The sequence below is a fragment of the Gigantopelta aegis genome, chromosome 15, assembly GCF_016097555.1.
Source record: "Gigantopelta aegis isolate Gae_Host chromosome 15, Gae_host_genome, whole genome shotgun sequence".
Lineage (NCBI taxonomy): Eukaryota > Metazoa > Mollusca > Gastropoda > Neomphalida > Peltospiridae > Gigantopelta > Gigantopelta aegis.
In genome coordinates, this window is record NC_054713.1 from 30533598 (window position 1) to 30555387 (window position 21790).

At 35.0% G+C, this 21790-nt stretch overlaps 1 protein-coding gene across 2 annotated transcripts; it reads left to right on the forward strand.

Moving 5' to 3' along the window:
* LOC121390310 lies at positions 1 to 14838 on the forward strand. 2 transcript variants are annotated; one of them, XM_041522094.1, is made up of 6 exons: positions 1 to 112; positions 4576 to 4661; positions 5803 to 5945; positions 9698 to 9828; positions 11790 to 11856; positions 13999 to 14838. In XM_041522094.1, the coding sequence occupies exons 2-6, from the start codon at positions 4588 to 4590 to the stop codon at positions 14127 to 14129; spliced, it is 546 nt and encodes a 181-aa protein (XP_041378028.1). In that variant the 5' UTR covers positions 1 to 112; positions 4576 to 4587; the 3' UTR covers positions 14130 to 14838. The 2 variants fall into 2 exon arrangements, with proteins under 2 accessions (XP_041378028.1, XP_041378029.1); XM_041522095.1 differs by having other exon boundaries at positions 8 to 47.
* The last annotated feature ends 6952 nt before the right edge of the window (positions 14839 to 21790 follow it).

Consider the following 21790-nt stretch of genomic DNA (forward strand, 5'->3'; position numbering starts at 1 on the left):
GTAAATGTCGTAATCGGTGTGGTTTCCTGGTATAAACAAACGAGTTGGTAGGGTTTTAATTTCGACAATTTGAACAGCTTAAAAACCTTTTTCTCTTTTTGTGTTGTTCCTGGTAAATATGTTAATTTTTACTTACAACAATATCTATCTGTATCTTTAAAAAGTGAGGCATTGTGGCAATCACTGAATCAGTAGTTTCATTAAAAGTTGAAAAAGAGCCGGAAATACGGTAGCTCATTTGACATTTCCCATTTGTGAACGCACACTCACACACGCGCCACAGTTGTGCCAGAAGGCAATCAGTCCACTGCCTTTATGGCTATTTTGTGATACAGGGTTATTGGTTAAGATTCGTTGTTCAATTTATTATGCATTATGGGTGTGTCCATTTTTTTTTTTGGGTACCATCGACATCCCAAACTGAGTTCACCTAACGACAAAAACACGAATGCAATATTTACGGAAATGTTATTCTACATTTTTCCACAACGATATGTGAAACAAAAAATAGATTGTAATCAATTAACGTAATAAATCAACAATGTGATGTAAAACAAAAGTGAAGCAACCTCCGGTAAACAGGAAAGAGCGCGATGTTTCTAACTGTGTTCAGGCGCATGCGTTTGCAAAAAGTATCGTAACATGCATGTGCGGTTCGTCATTTTTCATTTTTAAGGCCACTACATGAAAAAATATATGTTTCTTAACTATGCACAGTTGACGAACACTTAGTTCAGTATTTTTTTAAAAGGAAAAATTAAATTTTTCAAGCGTTCTGGTCCGGTCCACATTTTATCAACACACATGAATAACACTTGATGTCAATACTGATAGGCATTATGTTTTTACCAGTGAATAGTTTGTAAAATATAAAAAATTTAATTAATTGATTCTTAATTAACACAATTTATCCACTCAAAATTATTTACAATTGTTATAAATGGATTATGAATACTATTCACTATAATAGAGGCACAAAAATGTAGCAGATCGAATATAATAATTGAAAACATATTCTAACAACAGGGGTCTTAAAAATCGTAAAAATTAAATGCTTTGGCCGTGTTGATCTGGCATGTGAGGTCATGTAACAAGCACCGTATGTTAATTCGTCTTTCTCTATTTTAAGTCAATTTCTACAAGTTATGTGGACCCGATATCAGTAATTTTAAGGAATAAACAAAAACGACTTAGTAAAGTGAATGGTTTTAGGGGTTTGTAAAGTTTTATATTTAGATACTTACTTTTCGGAACTTTATTGTTTATGAAAATGTTCCTGAACTGTGAAGAAAAACCTCATAAATGAACGACGTGCCGATGACAACAAATTTGATGTTGATTGCGCGAACCGTGCACGAGAAAAAAAAGTGAACGGAATTGGAAGCATAACGCAGTTAGGGTCGTTGACGATAAATAATTTCAGTTTGGTTTGATATAAGAAAAAGTAGAAGTGTTTTGGAAATAATGGAGAAAAAATGTGCAATTAAATGCCAATTTAGAAAATAATCTGCTCAGAAATAAATAATTTGTAGTAAATTCCATAGCATGAAAAAAGGCATTCCATGTGGGAAGGACTATAAGGTCATTTCTCTGACTGTATGGGCCGTACCCTGTTACTCTATTCAGAATGTTGGAAATTTATGCCGTATTTTAACACCCGAAATTCATAATTTTCTTTGGGCAGTGAGGGGAAGCATGCTACAAAACGGCCTGTGGCTAGGTTGCCAAATGCGACCAAAGTCCTGTTTGGGCACTTTAAATATTAAAACATAATAGCGTTAGTTGCTAAAATAATATTATTTTGGTGATCTTCTTTCTTTTACATATGAGCCACTATTAATAATTATATGACATATATTTATTCCACATTAAAATCTTGCTCGTGGTTCACAAAACTGAACGTATCAGCTTACCATAATTTGCCAACATTCATTTATATTATAAACATTGATGTTGTAGACCGAACGCAGTTAGTTGTAGTCTTTATAAAACAAAGACATTTTGATCCAGTTTATAAACATTCGAAACATCTCGGCCGAATACACGATCAAATCCGAACATTCCCGAATGCCGTCTTAGTTTTTGTCATCTGCTTCATGGTGTTCCAATTTCTGTTTTGTGTTTTTTGATCTCGTTTTAATTGGGAATTTTTCTTTGTTTTTCAGTTCTGTTTAGGCAAATGAAGTTAGGTTCTGTTAGGATAAGAGAACCTTACCCCCACTTTGTTTGTATCTATTTCTTATAAATACTTATATTAAACATTGAACAACAATTATGTAGCCCAATTGGTTGTACCTTATTTGTTTGTATTATATGTGAGCTATCCCTGGGAAATGAGTCTTGTCTGCAATATATTTTGCATTGATGATGTAAACAAAAAATTAAGTTCACACATTTTGTAAAATTGTACAAAATAAGTAAATAATTTGCTCAAGTCAGTGTTTTCTTTTACTTTTTCATTTCAATATCATATATGTTGGTATCTTTGCTATCTAGAAGTGATTCTTCAAATCACTGTTATTTTATTGAAGCACATTTCAAATGCATACTTAAATATTTTGCTTATAACCTAAAATATGAATATTTCGTGTTTGGGCTACCTAAAGCAGGTTTGGGCCACTGAAAATGAAATTTTAGTGGCATAGATATTTGGGGTTTTTTGCTACCGGTACAATAATTTTTGGCCAGTTTCGAGCCCTGAAATCCGCTCCCAAACAAGTTCAAATACATGTATTTTATCTCCCAAACCATTTAATCTATCCCCCCCCCCCCCCCCACACACACACACACACACACTTTAAGATACACACCACAGGCCCTGGACATGATTCTATGAAACGATGGCACCATTGTTTTCATCTTTTAAACTTGAACTTAATATTTTTTTTACATTTGTAAAAATTAAAAACCTACTGACATCTAGTTAACATTATCTGCTCAATATAAAACTGAAGTTATTTTGAGACATGTAATTCAAAAACTGATATCTGATTTATTCATACAACTGGTTTTGAAATCTAATGTCATTACTAGATGAAGGCCGCACTACATATATGTACAGCAGGGCTTGAAAGTTTTGGGGGGTTTTATGGGGGGGGGTTATCCTACTGCCCCCTTTCCTTTCTCTCCTTTGAATTCCATCTCATTTCTTCCCGATCTGGCAACAACTCCTATCTTTCAACTTCTTTCGCTGTCCACCTCCACATCCCAGTCCTTGTCTTTCCAACCACAACAGATGCTTGTCTCGTGTGACTATCCGTGCCACACACATGCCATGTCCCATCAGCTTTTAGCTGTGGGCTTAGTCTGACCATTTCGGGGAGTGTTCAGTAGTTACTTCTGGCATTGTTAAGAGGCACTTGTAACCACCTACTATGCACCCCTACTACCAGCGGTCATTAGTTAGTGCCGTGGGTCAGACCAGCTTTATTAGCGGCAGAGAACGAGGATGCCATGTGGTTGCAGGGAAATACACAGAGACTGCACCCGTGGAGGAAGTTGGCAGGGCTTGAACTTAACAATTGTTCTCACACTGCAATTTATTTTTTAATTGCCATGAGTGAAATGACCCACCGATGGCAAATTTGACTCTGCCTATGACGTCCGTGGGCCCATTGGGCTATTTCTCGTTCCAGCCAGTGCACCACGACTGGTATATCAAAGGCAGTGATATGTACTACCCTGTCTGTGGGATGGTGCATATAAAAGATCCCTTGCTGCTAATCGGAAAGAGTAGCCCATGAAGTGATGACAGCGGGTTTCCTCTCTCACTATCTGTGTGGTCCTTAACCATATGTCTGATGCCATATAACCTTAAATAAAATGTGTTGAGTGCATCGTTTTTTAAACAGTAACTTTTGCAACAAATAAACATGACACAAAGGTTATTTTGTTGTAGGCCTTTGTAGACATATTTCAAATGTACAAATGTTATACACTGGCAGATAATGTACACCAGGGGCCCTATTTTCGAAGCCATCTTAGCGCTACGAAATCGTAAAATCATCGTAGGTTGTGACGTCACTACAGCGCACGCCATAGTGACGTCATAGCTTACGATGATTTCACGATTTCGTAGGCTAAGATAGCTTCAAAAATATGGGCCCTGGTGTATATATTCTGCCATTGATGAGAAGCTTTACCGACAGCATTTTTTTGCCATCAGTGATGCTCATGACCTACGGCAATCTATACCTCAATGACGGTATATGCCGTCTGTGCCATCTTTAAGTTCAAGTACAATTGTAATTAATAAATTTGACCATGACAGGTTTTTTTTTTTTTTAAACCTGGAAAATTTTATTGGAAATATTTGTTTGATCATTATTAATTCATATCATTGTTTTAAAAAAATAATATTACAATTTAAAAATGGTATTATTTTTAAAAAATGGACCTGAAATGACATTACATTAGAGCACACAACTTACTGTTATTACTATAACTGAATCTTTCTTCCAATTGCTTAAAGTAGTTGTGTAATTTTTCTTGTATTGTTAAATAAATTGCTCAGATAGAAAACAAAATCAGTAATTTGTTTTATGCTTTTGGATCAATGTGAATTGGATTTTTCAGATACCAGATGCAATGTGGTTGTACCTTTGGGGCCATTCGGTATACCATCTTATTCGTTGGTTTCCCAGAAACAATAGAACAAAAATGTAAGTGGCTTTCATCATAGATGGTATTAATAATATGTAGAGTAGATTATTTTAGGACTCTCCTTTTTGCCCAAGATGTATTGTCATTGATGCAGTATTTGAATACAGGTACAACTTCCAAAGAATCCTGGTCAACTCGCCCAAAATCTAACTCTCCCCCTACTAACTGACCACAGCGGTCAACTTCGCCTCGAACTGTTTAGTCAACTCGCCTCAAAAAAGTTAACAACTCGCCCCAGTGTTTGGAATTTGTGGTTGTGGTGGTACAGATGGTACATATGGCCATGGCTGTACCATTTACCAAAGAAGTACGGCATGGTCGTACCACAGGTTCTTTTTTTTGTGGGTTGTATTTATTGTATCTGTGAAAATGTCTATCACAGGTGAATTTGAAAAGAGAGTCTGGCAGCCACGAGCCATACCACTATTTTTAATAGTACAGGCAGGGCTAGCTCTGGCACTCACTCGTCAAATTCACCAATTGCGAATTTCAAAAACAATTGGCGAATTTTATTTTGATTTGACTGAATAATTTTATGAAATAATTGATATTTTGTGAAAATATCTGGGTTTGTGCAATTTTTGAAGTTTAGTAGATAATTTGGCGAAATTTTCTTCTGACCCAGAGCCAGCCCTGACAGGCATGCATCGCAGTGTTCTTTAATAACATCCATCCAAGTAAGCCAGCAATAAGTATATTTTTTTTTTTGTGTCACTACTGTGGAAAGCTATGTCTTTGAACTCCCAGTGTATGTTCTGGCATGAAATATTTTGCAGTTCCATCAAATCTAATATGTTATACTTTGGACAAAATCAAGTGCATCTGAGTGAGTTGACCAGCCTCTAGGGTGAGTTGGTTTTGGGGCAAGTTGACTTGCTCCCCTTCCATGTCACGGTAACAAGTCCAAACACTTTTTGAAATAATTGGACTGAGCTCTGAGCAGATGGAGAATGACAAGTGTGATATATTCACGACCCCAAGAAAGGAAAAGATTACTGTAGATCCTGAAATTAACACGTCACTAAATTGATGTGAGTGACGGTGGGCAGACTAAAATGTGACATGAAATTAATGTGAGTAGCTTCCTGTTGAAATATTACTTTCCTACTTTTACTATTTTGGTATATTGTGTGTTTTCAGATTTTTCATGGTGATGTTGATAACGGCGGTGCTGGTTGTACCACAGTTCTTCGTTCTGCTACTGGACCACTCCAGCAGATGGTGCCGCTATCCACTCTTAGAGCTTCTGATTGTCTCCCTTGTCTTCACTCTCTTTCTTATTGGTGGGTTTTCATTGGGTATTTTCCTTACATTCATCGCATTGGTGCATTTTAAATTGAATATTATTTGAATATGCTAATCATCTGCAGTTATGAGTTTGGTATTTTAAAAACATGTTTTAGGAGGTCTTAAGCTGTCAAGTACCAATTTGAGCCTACTTAATGACATCCCCTACAATTAAGGAAATGTCCACTGTAAAAAAACATGCTGGGGGGGGGGGGGGGGGTCAAATATAGTTAACAGCAAAAAGAGTCATGAAGAATTTTAAAATCTATGGCATTGCAGATTTTTGTGGCCAAATGCAGGGGTTGGATGATAACATTTAACATTTGTGTCCAGTTTATGCTTGAAGAAAATAACCACAACAAGTTATTTAAATTAATATGAATCTGTACTACACACACAAATATGCTCAAGTGGCCACCTTTATTAAGCAGTCTGTTTATTTTTTCCAAAGAATCCAGTATAGTACAAATTTACCTCAAAGGTCCAACGCCATATAACCATAAATAAATAGAGGCTATTTCATGGGGTTTTTTCGAATACGATTTTTATGTCAACGAGTGATGTGTGAAAACCATATTTTCACGAATTGCGAAGCAATGAGTGAAAATATGGTTTTCACACATCACTCGTTGACATAAAAATCGTATTTGGAAAAACACCATGAAATGGTCTATTTATTATATACATATTTCCTAATTTTTGACAATATCTTTTGCTCTTTGGTAATATCTTTCACTTATCCTATCGAAAACACGTAACGTCATGATATATTTCTTCTTATGGAACTTTGCCAGAAAATTTACTTTACCATAGACTTTGAAAAAGAAATTTGATTAAAATTTATCTTTATTAACATTTATTTAACAATACTGTGGTGAAAACATACCTGACAAAGCGATCCTCTAAAAACTCCCACAAAAACAAAACGAGTCGAACGCCATTAAATTCTTACACTTACACTCGATGACACTACATTGTGTCATCATTATTTAGTTTGTATTCAATTTGTTTTATATATTTTATCGTAATTGCACTTCGTATCCTGTTTTTATAGGTACAGTTGTTTCAATTAAAATTTTTATTTTTCAAATACGACCATATGCATTGGTAATCATCAAATTTAAATACAAAGAACAGAGGCAAAGGGAGATAATTTAATCATGCACTTTTACAAAAAAGTAAATATCACTGTAGCTAAAATACAGTGAAAATAAGACTTTTCACCGGATATGACTTTTATGGTTTCCGTAGAGCTATATATTTCATTGCTATGTATATAATAAATATGTTTCCTTTCCTTCAATTAAAGGTTAACTTTATCATAAAATTATTAACTATGAGCTATATGGTTTAAATCTATTCCCAATAACAAATATATAGAGGATATTTCATGTTTTTTGTCAAATATGATTTATATCTCATCTCGTGAAGTTTGCAATCATATCTCATTAGTTGCGAGTGTGATACAATTTCAGCCTTCATGAGATGAGATATAAATCATATTTGACAAAAAACACGAAATTTTCTATTTATTATATAACTTTCGGCAATTTAACTTTATTTTTAAAATGCCAGCAGCAAAATAGTTCCGACTTTGTTGCAGTGAAGATAACACTTTCTACAGTGACGATAAAAGAGTGAAATTGTGAAATTTTCACTCTGAAATGTATTATTGTCACTGAATGACTGATAACACTTTTATTACACTGATATTTTAAGATATTCCACTAAATGTTATATAATACACAGTGTTATTTCTACTCTTTTGTTTTTACATACATGTAAGCCTCATAAGTCAACTATGCTAAATGTTTAAAAACTGTATTTGAAAACGAGCATTATATCATTATTCATAAATAATCCCTTTCAGTTTGTCTTGGCACAGCTGTAGTCAGGGAGGGCGGGGGGTGATCAGACAAATTATGTCACTCTTCAAGGGAGTTAACTCAATGATACTTTTTCTTTTGGACCAAAATGTGATTTTAATGCAGGATTGTAATAACTTTTAATAAAGCTGAAATGGCCTTTATTGGAAATAAAAACCTATGTAATACTACTAATGTCATTTCCTGATATTAGACTATAATTAAATTTCTGATACATTCATTACAACGTAACGTTATTCCATTGGTCCAGACGTAGCAATAGGAGATTGTTCATTTCTCGATGAACGTAAAAAATTATGTTGCCAGAAAACGCCATATCTGATGATGTCATTTAATATGGGCAAGTTGTTTTATTGAGCGTTACTGTTTATGGACCAAAACTAAATCAAAAATAAAGTATTACGTTTTAGTGTTATTATTAGCAAGTATGATTCAAATTTAATTATAAGTATTGTCTGTTATTTCTTTTACATTTGCCCATTCACAGATGATTTTTGTTTTATTTATATATATATATATATATATATATATATATATATATATATATATACCTTGATATAACATATATATACCTTGATAAACATAAAAAAAATAACAGACAATCCTTAAACAACTTGACAAAACATTTTCTCCATCTGGTTTTAACTTTACTTTATATATTAAAGGAATGCTAAAGCAAGGCTTTTGAACTGGTGTGCATATTCAACGATACATAATGCACATTATTGCTTAATATCAACAAGTATAATCGTATAGTTAATTAATAAAATGGTTAAATGTGACGGCTATTATATATAACGGGCACAGCCATTTTGTACCATTCCAGTGAATACGCCCTCTGGCGAGCTGGTGGTTACGTAATACTTAACATGTCACATCAGGAATTAGTCTTCGAACTGAAGAAACAAAACATACCTGATGTTTGCTGATGCATTGCAATGTTCTGTAATAATATCTATTCCAGTAACACAGCAACATGTATATGTGGTTTATTTTTCAATACAAAATAAACCACCATTGTCAAAGTGTTGAAATAACTGTATTATATTTTGTATATAAATTAACCCACGTACTGAAATAATAGTCGGGAGTGTTTTCTTGCTTAATTGGTCTTTTCTTTCTGTGGCCTGTACGTGTGGTTCTTGATTGGCAGGTGTATATTTAGACGGTCCCTAGACACTGTGTCTAGACACACTAAAAAGAAGTGCCTCTTTTATTAAGATCACAGGGTATTGTGTGATAACCTCAAATCGTAATGGACTTTACCAGCTTTATTACTGTAAGTAATTCTGTAAAACCCTTGATTAAGTAGACTTTCCCATCTAAAATCACAAAACTGACCAATTACGTAGTCCCAAAGAAAATTATCACTTGGGTATCGTGAGTGGTCTTTTTTGCTCGAACGTATCCTACCAATAGGCCTAATAATGTGCATTTTTTCTTTGGATTTTTTAAGAGAAAAAAATACTATAACTCCATTTCGTTATATTGATGCAAATTGAAATATATTTAGTTAAATAGTTTATTATACTATCAAGTCATTTATGCTGTTTTACAAGTCGTAAATTAGAGCATTTGTTTACACTGTGCATAATAGAGAAGTTGGACCTGAGCTGACGTCACTTCGCCCCAAGCTATACCACTGGAGGTCACAAAAATGAAACAAAGGGCTGCCTCCAGTTAGCATGAATAATCACGTTTTTTTATTAATTCTAAAATTACTCGTTTTTCATTTGTTAAAGTTCAGTATGTGTTGGTGGTCCGGGTATGCATCTTTCCAACATATAAGGCTCTTGTTGGAGTTTAGTCTACCTTTAAAGTTAACTTTTAACACAGGTTTCACTGTATGTTAATTTTTGCAGGGTTTACATTCCTCTTCATGGTGATGATGCCAGTCCCGAGAGTGGTGAAGATCATATTCCATGTGTTTGGAGCTCTCTCTCTTATTATCAGTCTCGTACACATCATACTCACTTCAAAAGCTGCTGAATGTGTAAGTGAATGGCTTAAATTTTATTTCCTAATAAATATTTTTTTGTGGCTATGAAATTGTTTGGAGAATGTTTTTTTGTTTGAACCACTACAAATATTAGGATGTCTAGAAACATATGGAATATATAACAGGGCTGTAGCTAGGGCAAGGGTGCCCCCCCCCCCCCCCCGAAAAAATTTGGAAAGCACTATAGAAACTTAAAGAAAAGGAGTTTTAGACTATTAACTACTCAGTTGCCCCCCCAAACAAAAAATCCTAGCTACGGCCCTGTATAATACAGACACTGATATTCTAAACAAAAAAATACATTCTATAATAACAGTCGTTAAAAAGGTTCTCAGGGTTTTATTTCTAAAATTTGACTTGACACCCATGGCTTTGAAATTGGGAATTTTAGTGTCATTTTACCAGAAATTGAGAATTTTCAGTTTCATTTCAAAAACATCTTATTAAGCCAAGTTAGAATTTAAAAAGTAATGCTTTATATATGTATATACATGTACTTGAGTTTATTCAAATAAATATATCTATTTTGCATTACAAAACGTTATTGGGGAGGGAAGGTTTGTCAAGTGAATGAGATTTGCATTCAGATTGGGACTTTTTTTACTCCAAAATTGGGAATAAAATACGACATAGCCTTTGTAGAATGGTGGGGAATGGTGCCCATTATCAGAGTCTAGAAACATAGGTGATAAAACCCTGGTTCTACAAATTGGGAACATCTGTGCCCATTATCGGAGTCTAGAAACAGGTGATAAAACCCTGGTTCTACAAATTGGAACATCTGTGCCCATTATCAGTGTCTACAAACATAGGTGATCAAACCCTGGTTCTACAAATTGGGAACATCTGTGCCCATTATCGGAGTCTAGAAACAGGTGATAAAACCCTGGTTCTACAAATTGGGAACATCTGTGCCCATTATCGAAGTCTAGAAACATAGGTGATAAAACCCTGGTTCTACAAATTGGGAACATCTGTGCCCATTATCGGAGTCTAGAAACAGGTGATAAAACCCTGGTTCTACAAATTAGGAACCTCTGTGCCCATTATCGGAGTCTAGAAACAGGTGATAAAACCCTGGTTCTACAAATTGGAACATCTGTGCCCATTATCAGTGTCTACAAACATAGGTGATCAAACCCTGGTTCTACAAATTGGGAACACAAAGTCTGGGATAAAAACATCTGTGTGCCCATTATCGGAGTCTAGAAACAGGTGATAAAACCCTGGTTCTACAAATTGGAACATCTGTGCCCATTATCAGTGTCTACAAACATAGGTGATCAAACCCTGGTTCTACAAATTGGGAACATCTTACAACAGCAGCAAACTCATGTCAGTGTCTTTATTTAAAATGTTTGTTTTTGTCATTTTTCAACTATAGAATGGAGGGCTTCCAAATGTCCTCAATTTGTCCCTGTATTATGTAGTATGTTTTAATACAGTGACTGTATCTTAGTCTTGGTAATGAATGTAAGTAATTTTCTAGAAGATGGACCGGTAATTGAAATGATCATAGTAAACAATTAAATTGAACATTCAGGCATCCTGTGGTGTGATTATAAAATAGTCAGTTGAATAGTCACCAATGGTAATGTATGTGTTGACATAATATAATAAAAATGTAATATTAATGATCTTAATTGATTCATCATGTAAAAACATATTACAAAAAATTGTTTCGATAAATTAAAATAAAATTCACTATATGCATTTAAAATTCGCAATTGGCGAATTCCAGAGGTAGCCCTGTATAATATGTAAACTAAGCTAAATGGACCACGTTTTAATTTGATAACCATGGTATGGGATATATTCACATTTTGTGTAATCTCATAGCACCAGAGTATATTCTTAGAAGCTGGGATGGGGAATATATGCTGGGCATAAATAAATATTCTTTTCTTTCAGATATTCACATTAAATAACTTTCTTCTTTTTGTTTTATGCTGCAGAGTACCACAACAGAAGCCCTCTATTACCTGTCATTTGCTTTGGCCATATTGTCTGGAATTTCAATATGTAAGTTATTTTTAACTGTATTTAATACATCAAGTTTGACCTAAGTAAGTCTTTCTAACTAGCAAGTTCAAATTTACTCTTCCCTGGCCAGTAAAGTATAATATTTTAGTCGCTAGCCACTTATATTTGGTAGCCAGCTAATATATAAACCACATGCTTTTAGTTTTTAGTGCCATATTACAGCACATTACTAATGTCGTAATTGTTATTAGGACCACATTCGAATGAACTCATGAAGGGGTAGTTGTAAATAGTAATTACAACTGTTTGTGTCCGGTTCCACTAAAACAGTGAATGACTATTAACTATCATTAGCAAATTCCGTACCCAATAATTGTATTAAAGTAAATTAAGCGAATTAATATTTTAATGGCACAGCTAAGATATGCATTTAAATTGCAGTACTCATTAAAAGTTAAATAAAAGCATTGTGATACTATCTACCAGGCTTCAACATGTTACTAGTAGTTACCAATCGGCTACCTTACTTTTGGTTTAAATAATATTTATTTTCATCACATACTGCCTTGTAAATCCATAAATACTGTTTTGTAAATAGTTGTGTCTTTAAAGCCATCTAAAGTCGAGTAGATAATTTGTATAGCTAACTTATGTATGCGTGGTATTATCAGTTTGCGTCGCGACTAACTTTTTTCTACGATCACAGTGAAAATTTACACACCAGTTGTAAGCCACCAACGTATATGTCAAATGGCAGTTTGATGGTGATTTGATGATGGTTAAAAAGGATACAAACTTTTTGTTTAAAAATGCAACTAATATACATGTAATACCGTAATCGTTAAAGGGGCACCTACGACTACCGTAAGGTTGCTTTGTGGAACGACTGTAAAGTTTACATGTACCAGCTGTAAAACTCACCTGAAGTCAATACAACCATCGCTACAGTTATTTTGTGGAATGAAGCCCAAATAAGGTCATAGTGCGCCAATCATATGTCATTGAGTTGTTAAGTCCCACTCAACATTCTAGTGGGATGTAACACTTTGATATGTACATGTACTCAGATATTTTTAATCATATGGGCAGTGTTCGAGATTAAAAATTTGGGGCACTATCCCAGTTGGATACTAACATTTCAAAATCTGGTATCCCACCTGAAAATTTGGTATCCCACTTAAATGAACTTCATAAATAACACCCTAACAAACTTGGACGACACTTTTCTCATTCCCAGTCTATTGCAACACTGCAATCACGGAATTTGTGAAATTTGCAATCAAACATAATCTATTTTTGAATAATACTAACAAATTAATATTTAGGAGTAATTGTTACGTGTTTCTGATATTATTAATGATAAACCTATCTGTATCAATTTTCTGTAGATGTGGAATCAATATCTCAAATAAAATTTGAAGGGAGGAAACATCCAACAAGAACAATAGCGACTTAGCGGTTCCCAGTCTATTGCTATGCCGCTGTTACTCCAGTGTTGCATTAGACGAGTTGGGGGAGATATTGTTATGGCATAGCATTAGACTGGGTACGAGCTCGAAACTATTGTGACTTAACTTCACCAGTAAATGACAACTTTCATTGTTTAGCAAAAAATAAAATAGCAGGATTAAAAAAAAAAAAACATTATATGGTATCCCAGTGGGATACTGGGTTCTTGAAGTCTGGTATCCAAAATTAAATTCTGGTATCCTCGGGATACCGGGATACCGTTAATCTCGAACACTTGTGGGTAATATAAATTATTGATACAGCAGGGCTTCTAGATTATGGTAGCCCCACTCCCATGGCTAGTGATATTCAATTTTGGGCTAGTAAACAACTACTATTGTCATGCCCGAAGGTTAGTAAAAAAACGAAGTTGTCAAATGCTGTATTTAAGTTTATTTAGTAAATATGAATATCCTCTCCCCAAATCTAAGGGCTTTTAAGCTCCATCTTGTTTAGGTGACATTATTACTATGAGTAAAATTGTATTTACTTAAAAGTAGGACTTTTTAATCATGGCTAGTAAATTTTTTAAATCACTGATGGCTCCCATGGCTAGTGATTTTTATTAAAATTCTAGAAGCCCTGGATACAGGAAACCCATAATTGTGATACATTAATTCTCGTAATGACCATCCCTACTGAAAACTAAAAGGACTTAATTTTTTGTTGCAGGTTATTTTGCTCTTGTTCTGCCTTTCTGGATGATGAACCGACTTTGGAAAAATTCTGTTCTGGACTTCCAGAACCGAAGTGGAATTTGCTACGAGCCCGTCAAGTGCTGTTCCTGTGTTTGGCACATCTGAAACAATCTAAGCACCGTTTTCAAATTAAAACGTGTTTCAGTGATGGTTTTTGTACAACAGTCAGAGAGAATCATCTTTCTTTGAGTATTCTGTCATACATTTTTACTCCAATGCTTTATGAAAAGTATCCGTCCTGGTAAATATGTTTGGCATTTGTATAGGAAGTTTGAAAAATGAATTTATATAATTGGTTGAGAATTTGTAATGACTTTCAACTTGCAGTATCCAAGGATGTGGTACCCATGTAAATTGAAAAGCTGAAATAATCTTTTACAAGCTGAAACCTTTTTTACTATATCTAAATAAAGGTTCATTTTTAGCATTTCAGATCAAATCCAATTTATTTTATGAAAATTATTTTGTACAAAAAATGCTGAAATCAGATTTTAAAAACATCCACGAAAGAGCTAAAAAATCAAATCTGAATACCAATTTAATTGCATAAAAACCATCCATAATAATATGATCTGATATTCAGACTGAGTTTCTGCAATGCCGTGATAATAATCCCTATACCTCACAATTGATTTGAAAGATATGAATTTATACCCTCAAAAATGCAGACATGTTTTCTATAGATTGAGGAAGGGAAGAAGGAAATGTTTTATTTAACGACACACTCCACACATTTTATTTACAGTTATATGGCGTCGGACATATGGTTAAGGACCACACAGATATTGAGAGAGGAAACCCGCTGTCGCCACTTCATGGGCTACTCTTTTCAATTAGCAGCAAGGGATCTTTTATATGCACTATCCCATAGACAGGATAACACATACCACGGCCTTTGGTATACCAGTCGTGGTGCACTGGCTGGAGTGAGAAATAGCCCAATGGGCCCACTCTTTAGATTGGTTAAAATATAGCTTTAAACATTACTGAATGCTTTTCGAAGAGCCTGCAGTTATGTGCAACAGTGAAAGACCGTATTTGGTCGTCACTCATGTATATGGACCGGCCTCGGTGGCGGCGTGATTAGGCCATCGGTCTACAGGCTGGTAGGTACTGGGTTTGGATCCCAGTCGAGGCGTGGGATTTTTAATCCAGATACAGACTCCAAACCCTGAGTGAGTGCTCCGCAAGGCTCAATGTGTAGGTGTAAACCACTTGCACCGACCAGTGATCCATAACTGGTTCAACAAAGACCATGATCTGTGCTATCCTGCCTGTGTGAAGCGCAAATAAAAGATCCCGTGCTGCCTGTCGTAAAAGAGTAGCCTATGTGGCGACAGTGGGTTTTGTCTAAAAAAAACAGTGTCAGAATGACCATATGTTTGACATCCAATAGCCGATGATAAGATAAAAAATCAATGTGCTCTAGTGGCGTCGTTAAATAAAACAAACTTTACTCATGTGTATGTGAGTGAACACCCCGTGATTGAGCTTTAGCATTGAAAAACTCCCTACCTGTACACATACATGTATACTCTCTGGGATTTATCCAGACATTCTGTGGGTCTGAACATAGGCTCCTTCCCAAAAGAAAGTGGCACTGAAAATTCCCAATTTCTATGCTACAAATTCCCATTATATATATAGAGAGAATAACTAGTTAATGACATCGGATATCTGCTTTATCGTGTGAAAGTAAGAATTGGAAATTCTGCAAGGCTCTGCCGAGCGGAATTTCTCATTCGACCTAACAGGATAAAGCAGATATCCGACATCAGTAACTAGTTATTCTTTTTATCCTGCAGACCATAAAAATTAAGGGGAAAAGCTATTATTTCTGTTATTTCAGCCACATTGTACGATGACCTAGAGGTGAAATGAGCAATTTTGTAGTGTATCTATGCGTGTGACGTCATATGAGTGACGTCAAAAGTCATAATCTGCTAGTATACGTTTATGACTTTGCTTTAATCAGCCATCATAATCTGTCAATAGAAACAGTGGTTGCAGGATAAATTTAATTATGTCTGTTATAATAAATTAATTAACAGTGGACTGAAAACATGTTCCAAGTATGATTTACATGCACTCATTTTCCCCAATTTTATCAGACATGGGACCCTGTTGAAATATCCTGGATAAATCCCTAACTTTGATAACTGAATGCTGTACCCTTAAAACATTCTTGGCATAAATTCTTTCGACTGAAATAATGTCAAACATACCTTTTTACAATGCTTAACTGATTGATAGTCAACCAGTTATATAACTGATTAACCAAAAACAGTTTACGGTAACAAATGTTAAGATTTGACATATATATTAAAATCTTTTGCACTTGTTTATATTTTTCTGACGCAAATATAACAGTAATTAAAATGTGTTGAGTGTGTCATTAAATAAAACATTTCTTTCTTTGTTTATATTTTTTGCATTTATTTATTCTTCACCTTGTATATATATATTTCACTGTTGGGTCTTTAAAGCTAATGATGTGTCTTATCTTATTTTTATTTGTCAGCATTTTTTAATTTAAAAAAATAAATAAGACATGGCCTTGTGTGAAAATTTCCTAATGTGAATCAGATGATATTTTATGATTAATAATCAGTTGGCACCAATCAATCAGTGATCAATTCACAGTTGATTAAAGTTAATTTATGTTTTCAACATTTAAAATCGGTTTCTTACTTTTTGCTGGATAATTTTTAGATGTCAAATTAGCCAATTATTATATTTTTTATACAAAGTGGCTACAACAATATTTGGCTAATAAACTTTAGTTTCAAAGGAAATACTCTAGATACCTAAAAATTTGCTGAAACGCAATTCTTTCCAGTGATAACCCTGCATGTTGAGGTCACTAGATCTGTGTATATATATATTGATTTTTTAAAATATATAATTGTACCTTTCTTTTATTTATTACAATCCGTCCACATAACATTTATGAGTATATATATTGATTTTTTATATATATATTGTGGGAAGTTTTATTTCAATTTTAATGTAAATATGATTTATACTAATATTTTGTATTGTCCAGCTGGACTGGAAGTTACGATTGCTGAAATAAATATTTCAGATGCTGTGCTGTTACATTTTGTTTATGATTAATATTTAGAGATTATTACTTTACTATGACTAATACATATACCGGTAATACAAATTTACAAAGACTACTCGGCTTGTACAAGTGAAACATTATTATTGGATCAAAAGTACAGGGCCTGGGCCTTTCGTGTCCCTGCATAGATGAACCGCCATCTGTGGAAACCGCGTCCCCACCCCCATATCTGGCATATCCCAACTAATGGTAAATCAAATAATGGGGGTATGTACTTGCATGTTTTACTAAAGCATTGTTTTCAAGTTGTGATGTTAAAAACATACTTGTGTTATGTAATAAGATAATTACCGACCACATTTTGGGCAATATTGGGCTTTATCGACTCGAGAAGTTAATATAAAACATTTTGTCGTTTGTAAACAAGTCCCCAAAAATCAAGAGTCAGAATTTTTGATAGGTGTACTTTAATGAGATTTGTTTGGTTGAGAGCATGCACTATAGGTAGCACTAAACCAAATAAGTTCCGTCTGGGTCAAAGTTGGAGGTGCACCGACGTTTTGATAGAGAAGTTAACACCACAAGTCCTGTGATTGGTTATAAATGTGAGTGTGTTGCCTGTAAAAAAAAAAAAAAAGTTTCATCTGGGCTAAAAATGTATGCAATTTTATTTCATCTAGTACCACTGCGTCAAGTAGCCATGTGCTTGGAACATGTATGGGGTACCTGTAAAAATAAAAGTACTCAATTTTTGTACGAAACTAGGTTTGTGGTAAAAACATCTGGTTATACCAAAAATTAGCCATGAAAGGTACCATTTTCTTCAGTTAATGCTTTGAGGTAGGGATTATAAGTACTGATATATATATGGGTCATGACATAGTTTGGTTGATATATTGCATATAGTGTTTTTAAGCACAAACGTTAAAGGGAAATGCCCTAGTTTTTAAACACTAACGCATATTTTTGTATTATTATAACCGTTTGTGATAACTTAAATCATACTTTACTTAGATTTTATTGTTTAGATTCTCAATTTCCGTACATTCGAAGTGTTTTTGGTCATCCTGGTGTTTTTAATATCACAAAATGTATTTCTCATATTTAAAAAAACGCACGTGCGTCTGAGAAATAACAGTTATGGAGTCGAGTTTTAGTTTATTTTTAGAGGGTATTTCGCCATTCAAAGTCTCAGACTCATGTTTCACTCAGTTGTAACTTTATTCAAATGTGTTACAGGTTTGTAGATTAAAGGCATATTATCACAGACCACTGACCTATTTAATAGTCTAACAAAGTATTACCTGAACAAAAATAATTTGATTTGTCCCTAAATGTACTTTATTCAACCATCTTCATAACCACCATACTCCATTTATTAATAATATTTTGTAAAAAATAATTGAATTATGGCAATGGTACATAATTCAAAAACTAAAATTGCCGAGAGGGTTGACATGAATTTCACTCCATCGTGGTTCAGTTAAGGTGATGCGATAACTACATTTGGCTTCCAAAAATTAATGTAATTTTTATTTATTATCCATTTTTGGAGAAATAAGGTCCTTAAATCCGTGACAGTATGTCTTTAAAGCCGCACACCCTAGTTCCATCCAGCGAAAATAAATTATAATTTGGTTAATCTACAAACCTGTAACACACTTGGATCACGTTTTTATCAAATGGAGTGAAAAAGCAGGTTTTATATCGATAAATACCATGGGAATCCCCATGTCCCAATTGCTCGAAATAATTTTGAAAGTTTGTATTCTGATGTCACCGGTAGATGTCGCTCGAAGCACAACAATGCCTACGTCACGACAAATTTCACAGACTTGGGGTGCGTTCTTTTCACCTCTCCTGGGCATGTTCCAGCTGTTCTGTCCTGGTTGTATCCCCTCTCCAGATATCGTAGGACTTATTGGTTTTAAGGGTTTGTAATGTTTTGTATTGAGATACTTACTTGTCTGAACTTTATTGTTACTGAAAATGTTCACGAACTGTGAAGAAAAATCTCACACATGAACAACAACAAATCGGATGTTGATTGCGAGAACCGTGCACGAGAAAACAAACCGAACCAAAATGATAACGGTCATGTGGTATACCAACGTCTGTGACATTGAAATGGAAATATCCCGTCTAAAAATAGATTAGACCGTGTCTGCTCAACGTTTTTTTCTCAAACGTGCGTCCGTTTTTCAGAAATACGAAAAATGCATTTTGTGGTATTACAAACACCAGGATTACCAGGATTACCAAAAAACACTTCAGGTGAATGGAAATGTATATTCTAAATAATAAACGGTAAGTAAAGTGCAATTTTATTTGTGAAAAACTGGGTTTAATAGCGAAAAACAACGCCGTAATGGTTAACAACTAGCCGTAACTAGGGTGTGTCCCTAAATAACTAAACTTAGTGTTAGTTTTCACGGGTTGAAACTAGAGTATGTCCCTTTAACATGGTCGTATATGGGATTTTATTTGGTATAGTACAACCTATAGGGATAGAGCATGTTCTAATCGCTGTGTAACAGTTATGACTTGTAGTACCTACAAGTGTCATTAAGATTTTGAGATTCACACCTTATAATTCATGTCGGACTACAAGTCTGAACTGGCGTAGAAAGTGTTGTTCTTTCTATGTCCGAAAATGGTTACATTACCCTATATATAGCTGGTACTCAAAACTTGTGGCACCATGTTTCAACCGTTTTTCAACCGAAATAGTGCAACAAATGGACACACAAACCAAAAATGTATAACCTATCTTACTCTCTAAATCCCGATTGAAGTACTTGTGTCAATATTAACCAAATAAATCTTTCAACGACAACCTTCAAAAACATGCCCGCCGTTTCAAATTTGCTAAATAGAGGGAAGCAACACGCCCTGCACATTAAGCAAAGTATTGACTTCGTATACGCCCTGCACTGCAAGTTGTCACTACAAAAATAACAAAATGAGAACGCCCCTTATTAGCAGGAGTCCCTATGTGGGGAAGCAGATTCTCACTTTCAAGACTAAAGAAAGAACGTTTCTTTGCCAACCTCAGCACATTTTTAAACTATGACTTGGTCTTCATCGTAAGTATCACCGGCCTTGGTGGCGTCGTGGTTAGGCCATCGGTCTGCAGGCTGGTAGGTACTGGGTTCGGGTCCCAGTCGAGGCATGGGATTTTTAATCCCAGATACCGACTCCAAACCCTGAGTGAGTGCTCCGCAAGGCTCAATGGGTAGGTGTAAACCACTTGCACCGACCAGTGATCCATAACTGGTTCAACAAAGGCCATGGTTTGTCCTATCCTGCCTGTGAGAAGCGCAAATAAAAGATCCCTTGCTGCTAATCGGAAAGAGTAGCCCATGTAGTGGCGACAGCAAAACGACACTCTACAACAATAAAGTGCCGAATTGCAATAAACTGCCTTTTTCAACAGAAAACGACTTTCTTATCATTTCAAAATCACTGTATGTCTTTAACTGGGCGAACAATATCCCATTCCAACTTTTATCAATAATAAATTACAATTTTTTGTTTGTTGAGTTTATTGCAAAACGACACGTAACAGATGCGCGGTCGGTCTGGGATCGATCCCCGTCGGCGGGCCCATTGGGCTATTTCTCGTTCCAGCCAGTGCACCACGCCTGGTATATCAAATGCCGTGGTATGTACTACCCTGTCTGTGGGATGGTGCATATAAAAGATCCCTTGCTGCTAATCGAAAATAGCCCATGAAGTGGCGACAGCGGATTTCCTCTCTCAATATCTGTGTGGTCCTTAACCATATGTCTGACGCCATACAACCATAAATAAAATGTGTTGAGTGCGTTGTTAAATAAAACATTTCCTTCCTTCTAAAATTTACGTTTTTAATATACATGTATGTCAGCCAAATATTACACATTTGTCCTTAATGTTTTTTTTATAGTTGAAGTTTTTCTGATTCTTTCAGTTTGGTTGTTAGGTATTTGTTATTGTTAATAGTTGTCTTTAAACTGTTAGCATTGATTTTATACGTTTGTGCGTGTTAAGCAATTGTGTGCAGGGTATATATATTATACTAATGTTTCATAAAATTTCGCGAGTTAGAGGTATCGCATTTTATTTTCCATGTTTTGTGTGTGGTGGGGTTTTTTTTGCGCGTATACAGGCATCTAAAAAACCTGTCTTATGATTATTGGTTGTGTCGGCCATTTTGATTTGCAATTTCGGCACCTATCAATAAAGGTCTCACTACACAGATGACTTCCGGGTGAGAGTTGATTGATGACGGTCCACTATAGTTCCTAATTGTGACACATGTTATGGTTCACATATTCACTTCTTGGAAATGGTGAAGAATTAAAACAATATGTATGTTTAATGGTAAGCCTTCTGGCTGTATTTTGCCCATGTTATTTTGTAATAGTGTGCATCGACCTTTTGGGACATGGGTATATAGCGCAAGTGACAGCCGGAGTGAATCGGTTAATGAACCACCTGTTCGGACCGGTACTACAGCCAGATGCGGTCATATAGTAAAAAACTGAGACGGAAATGTTCTCAATTTTGGAGTGAAAATAAATGCTTATATAATGTATGTTCGCAATGGTGTATGTTGTTAGTGCCAACAAGAACCCGTTCTATTGGCAATCTTCGCTTGAAGTTCGGCAGTTTAATATGGGTTTCAATGGCAGATGACATCTGTGTAGTGAGACCA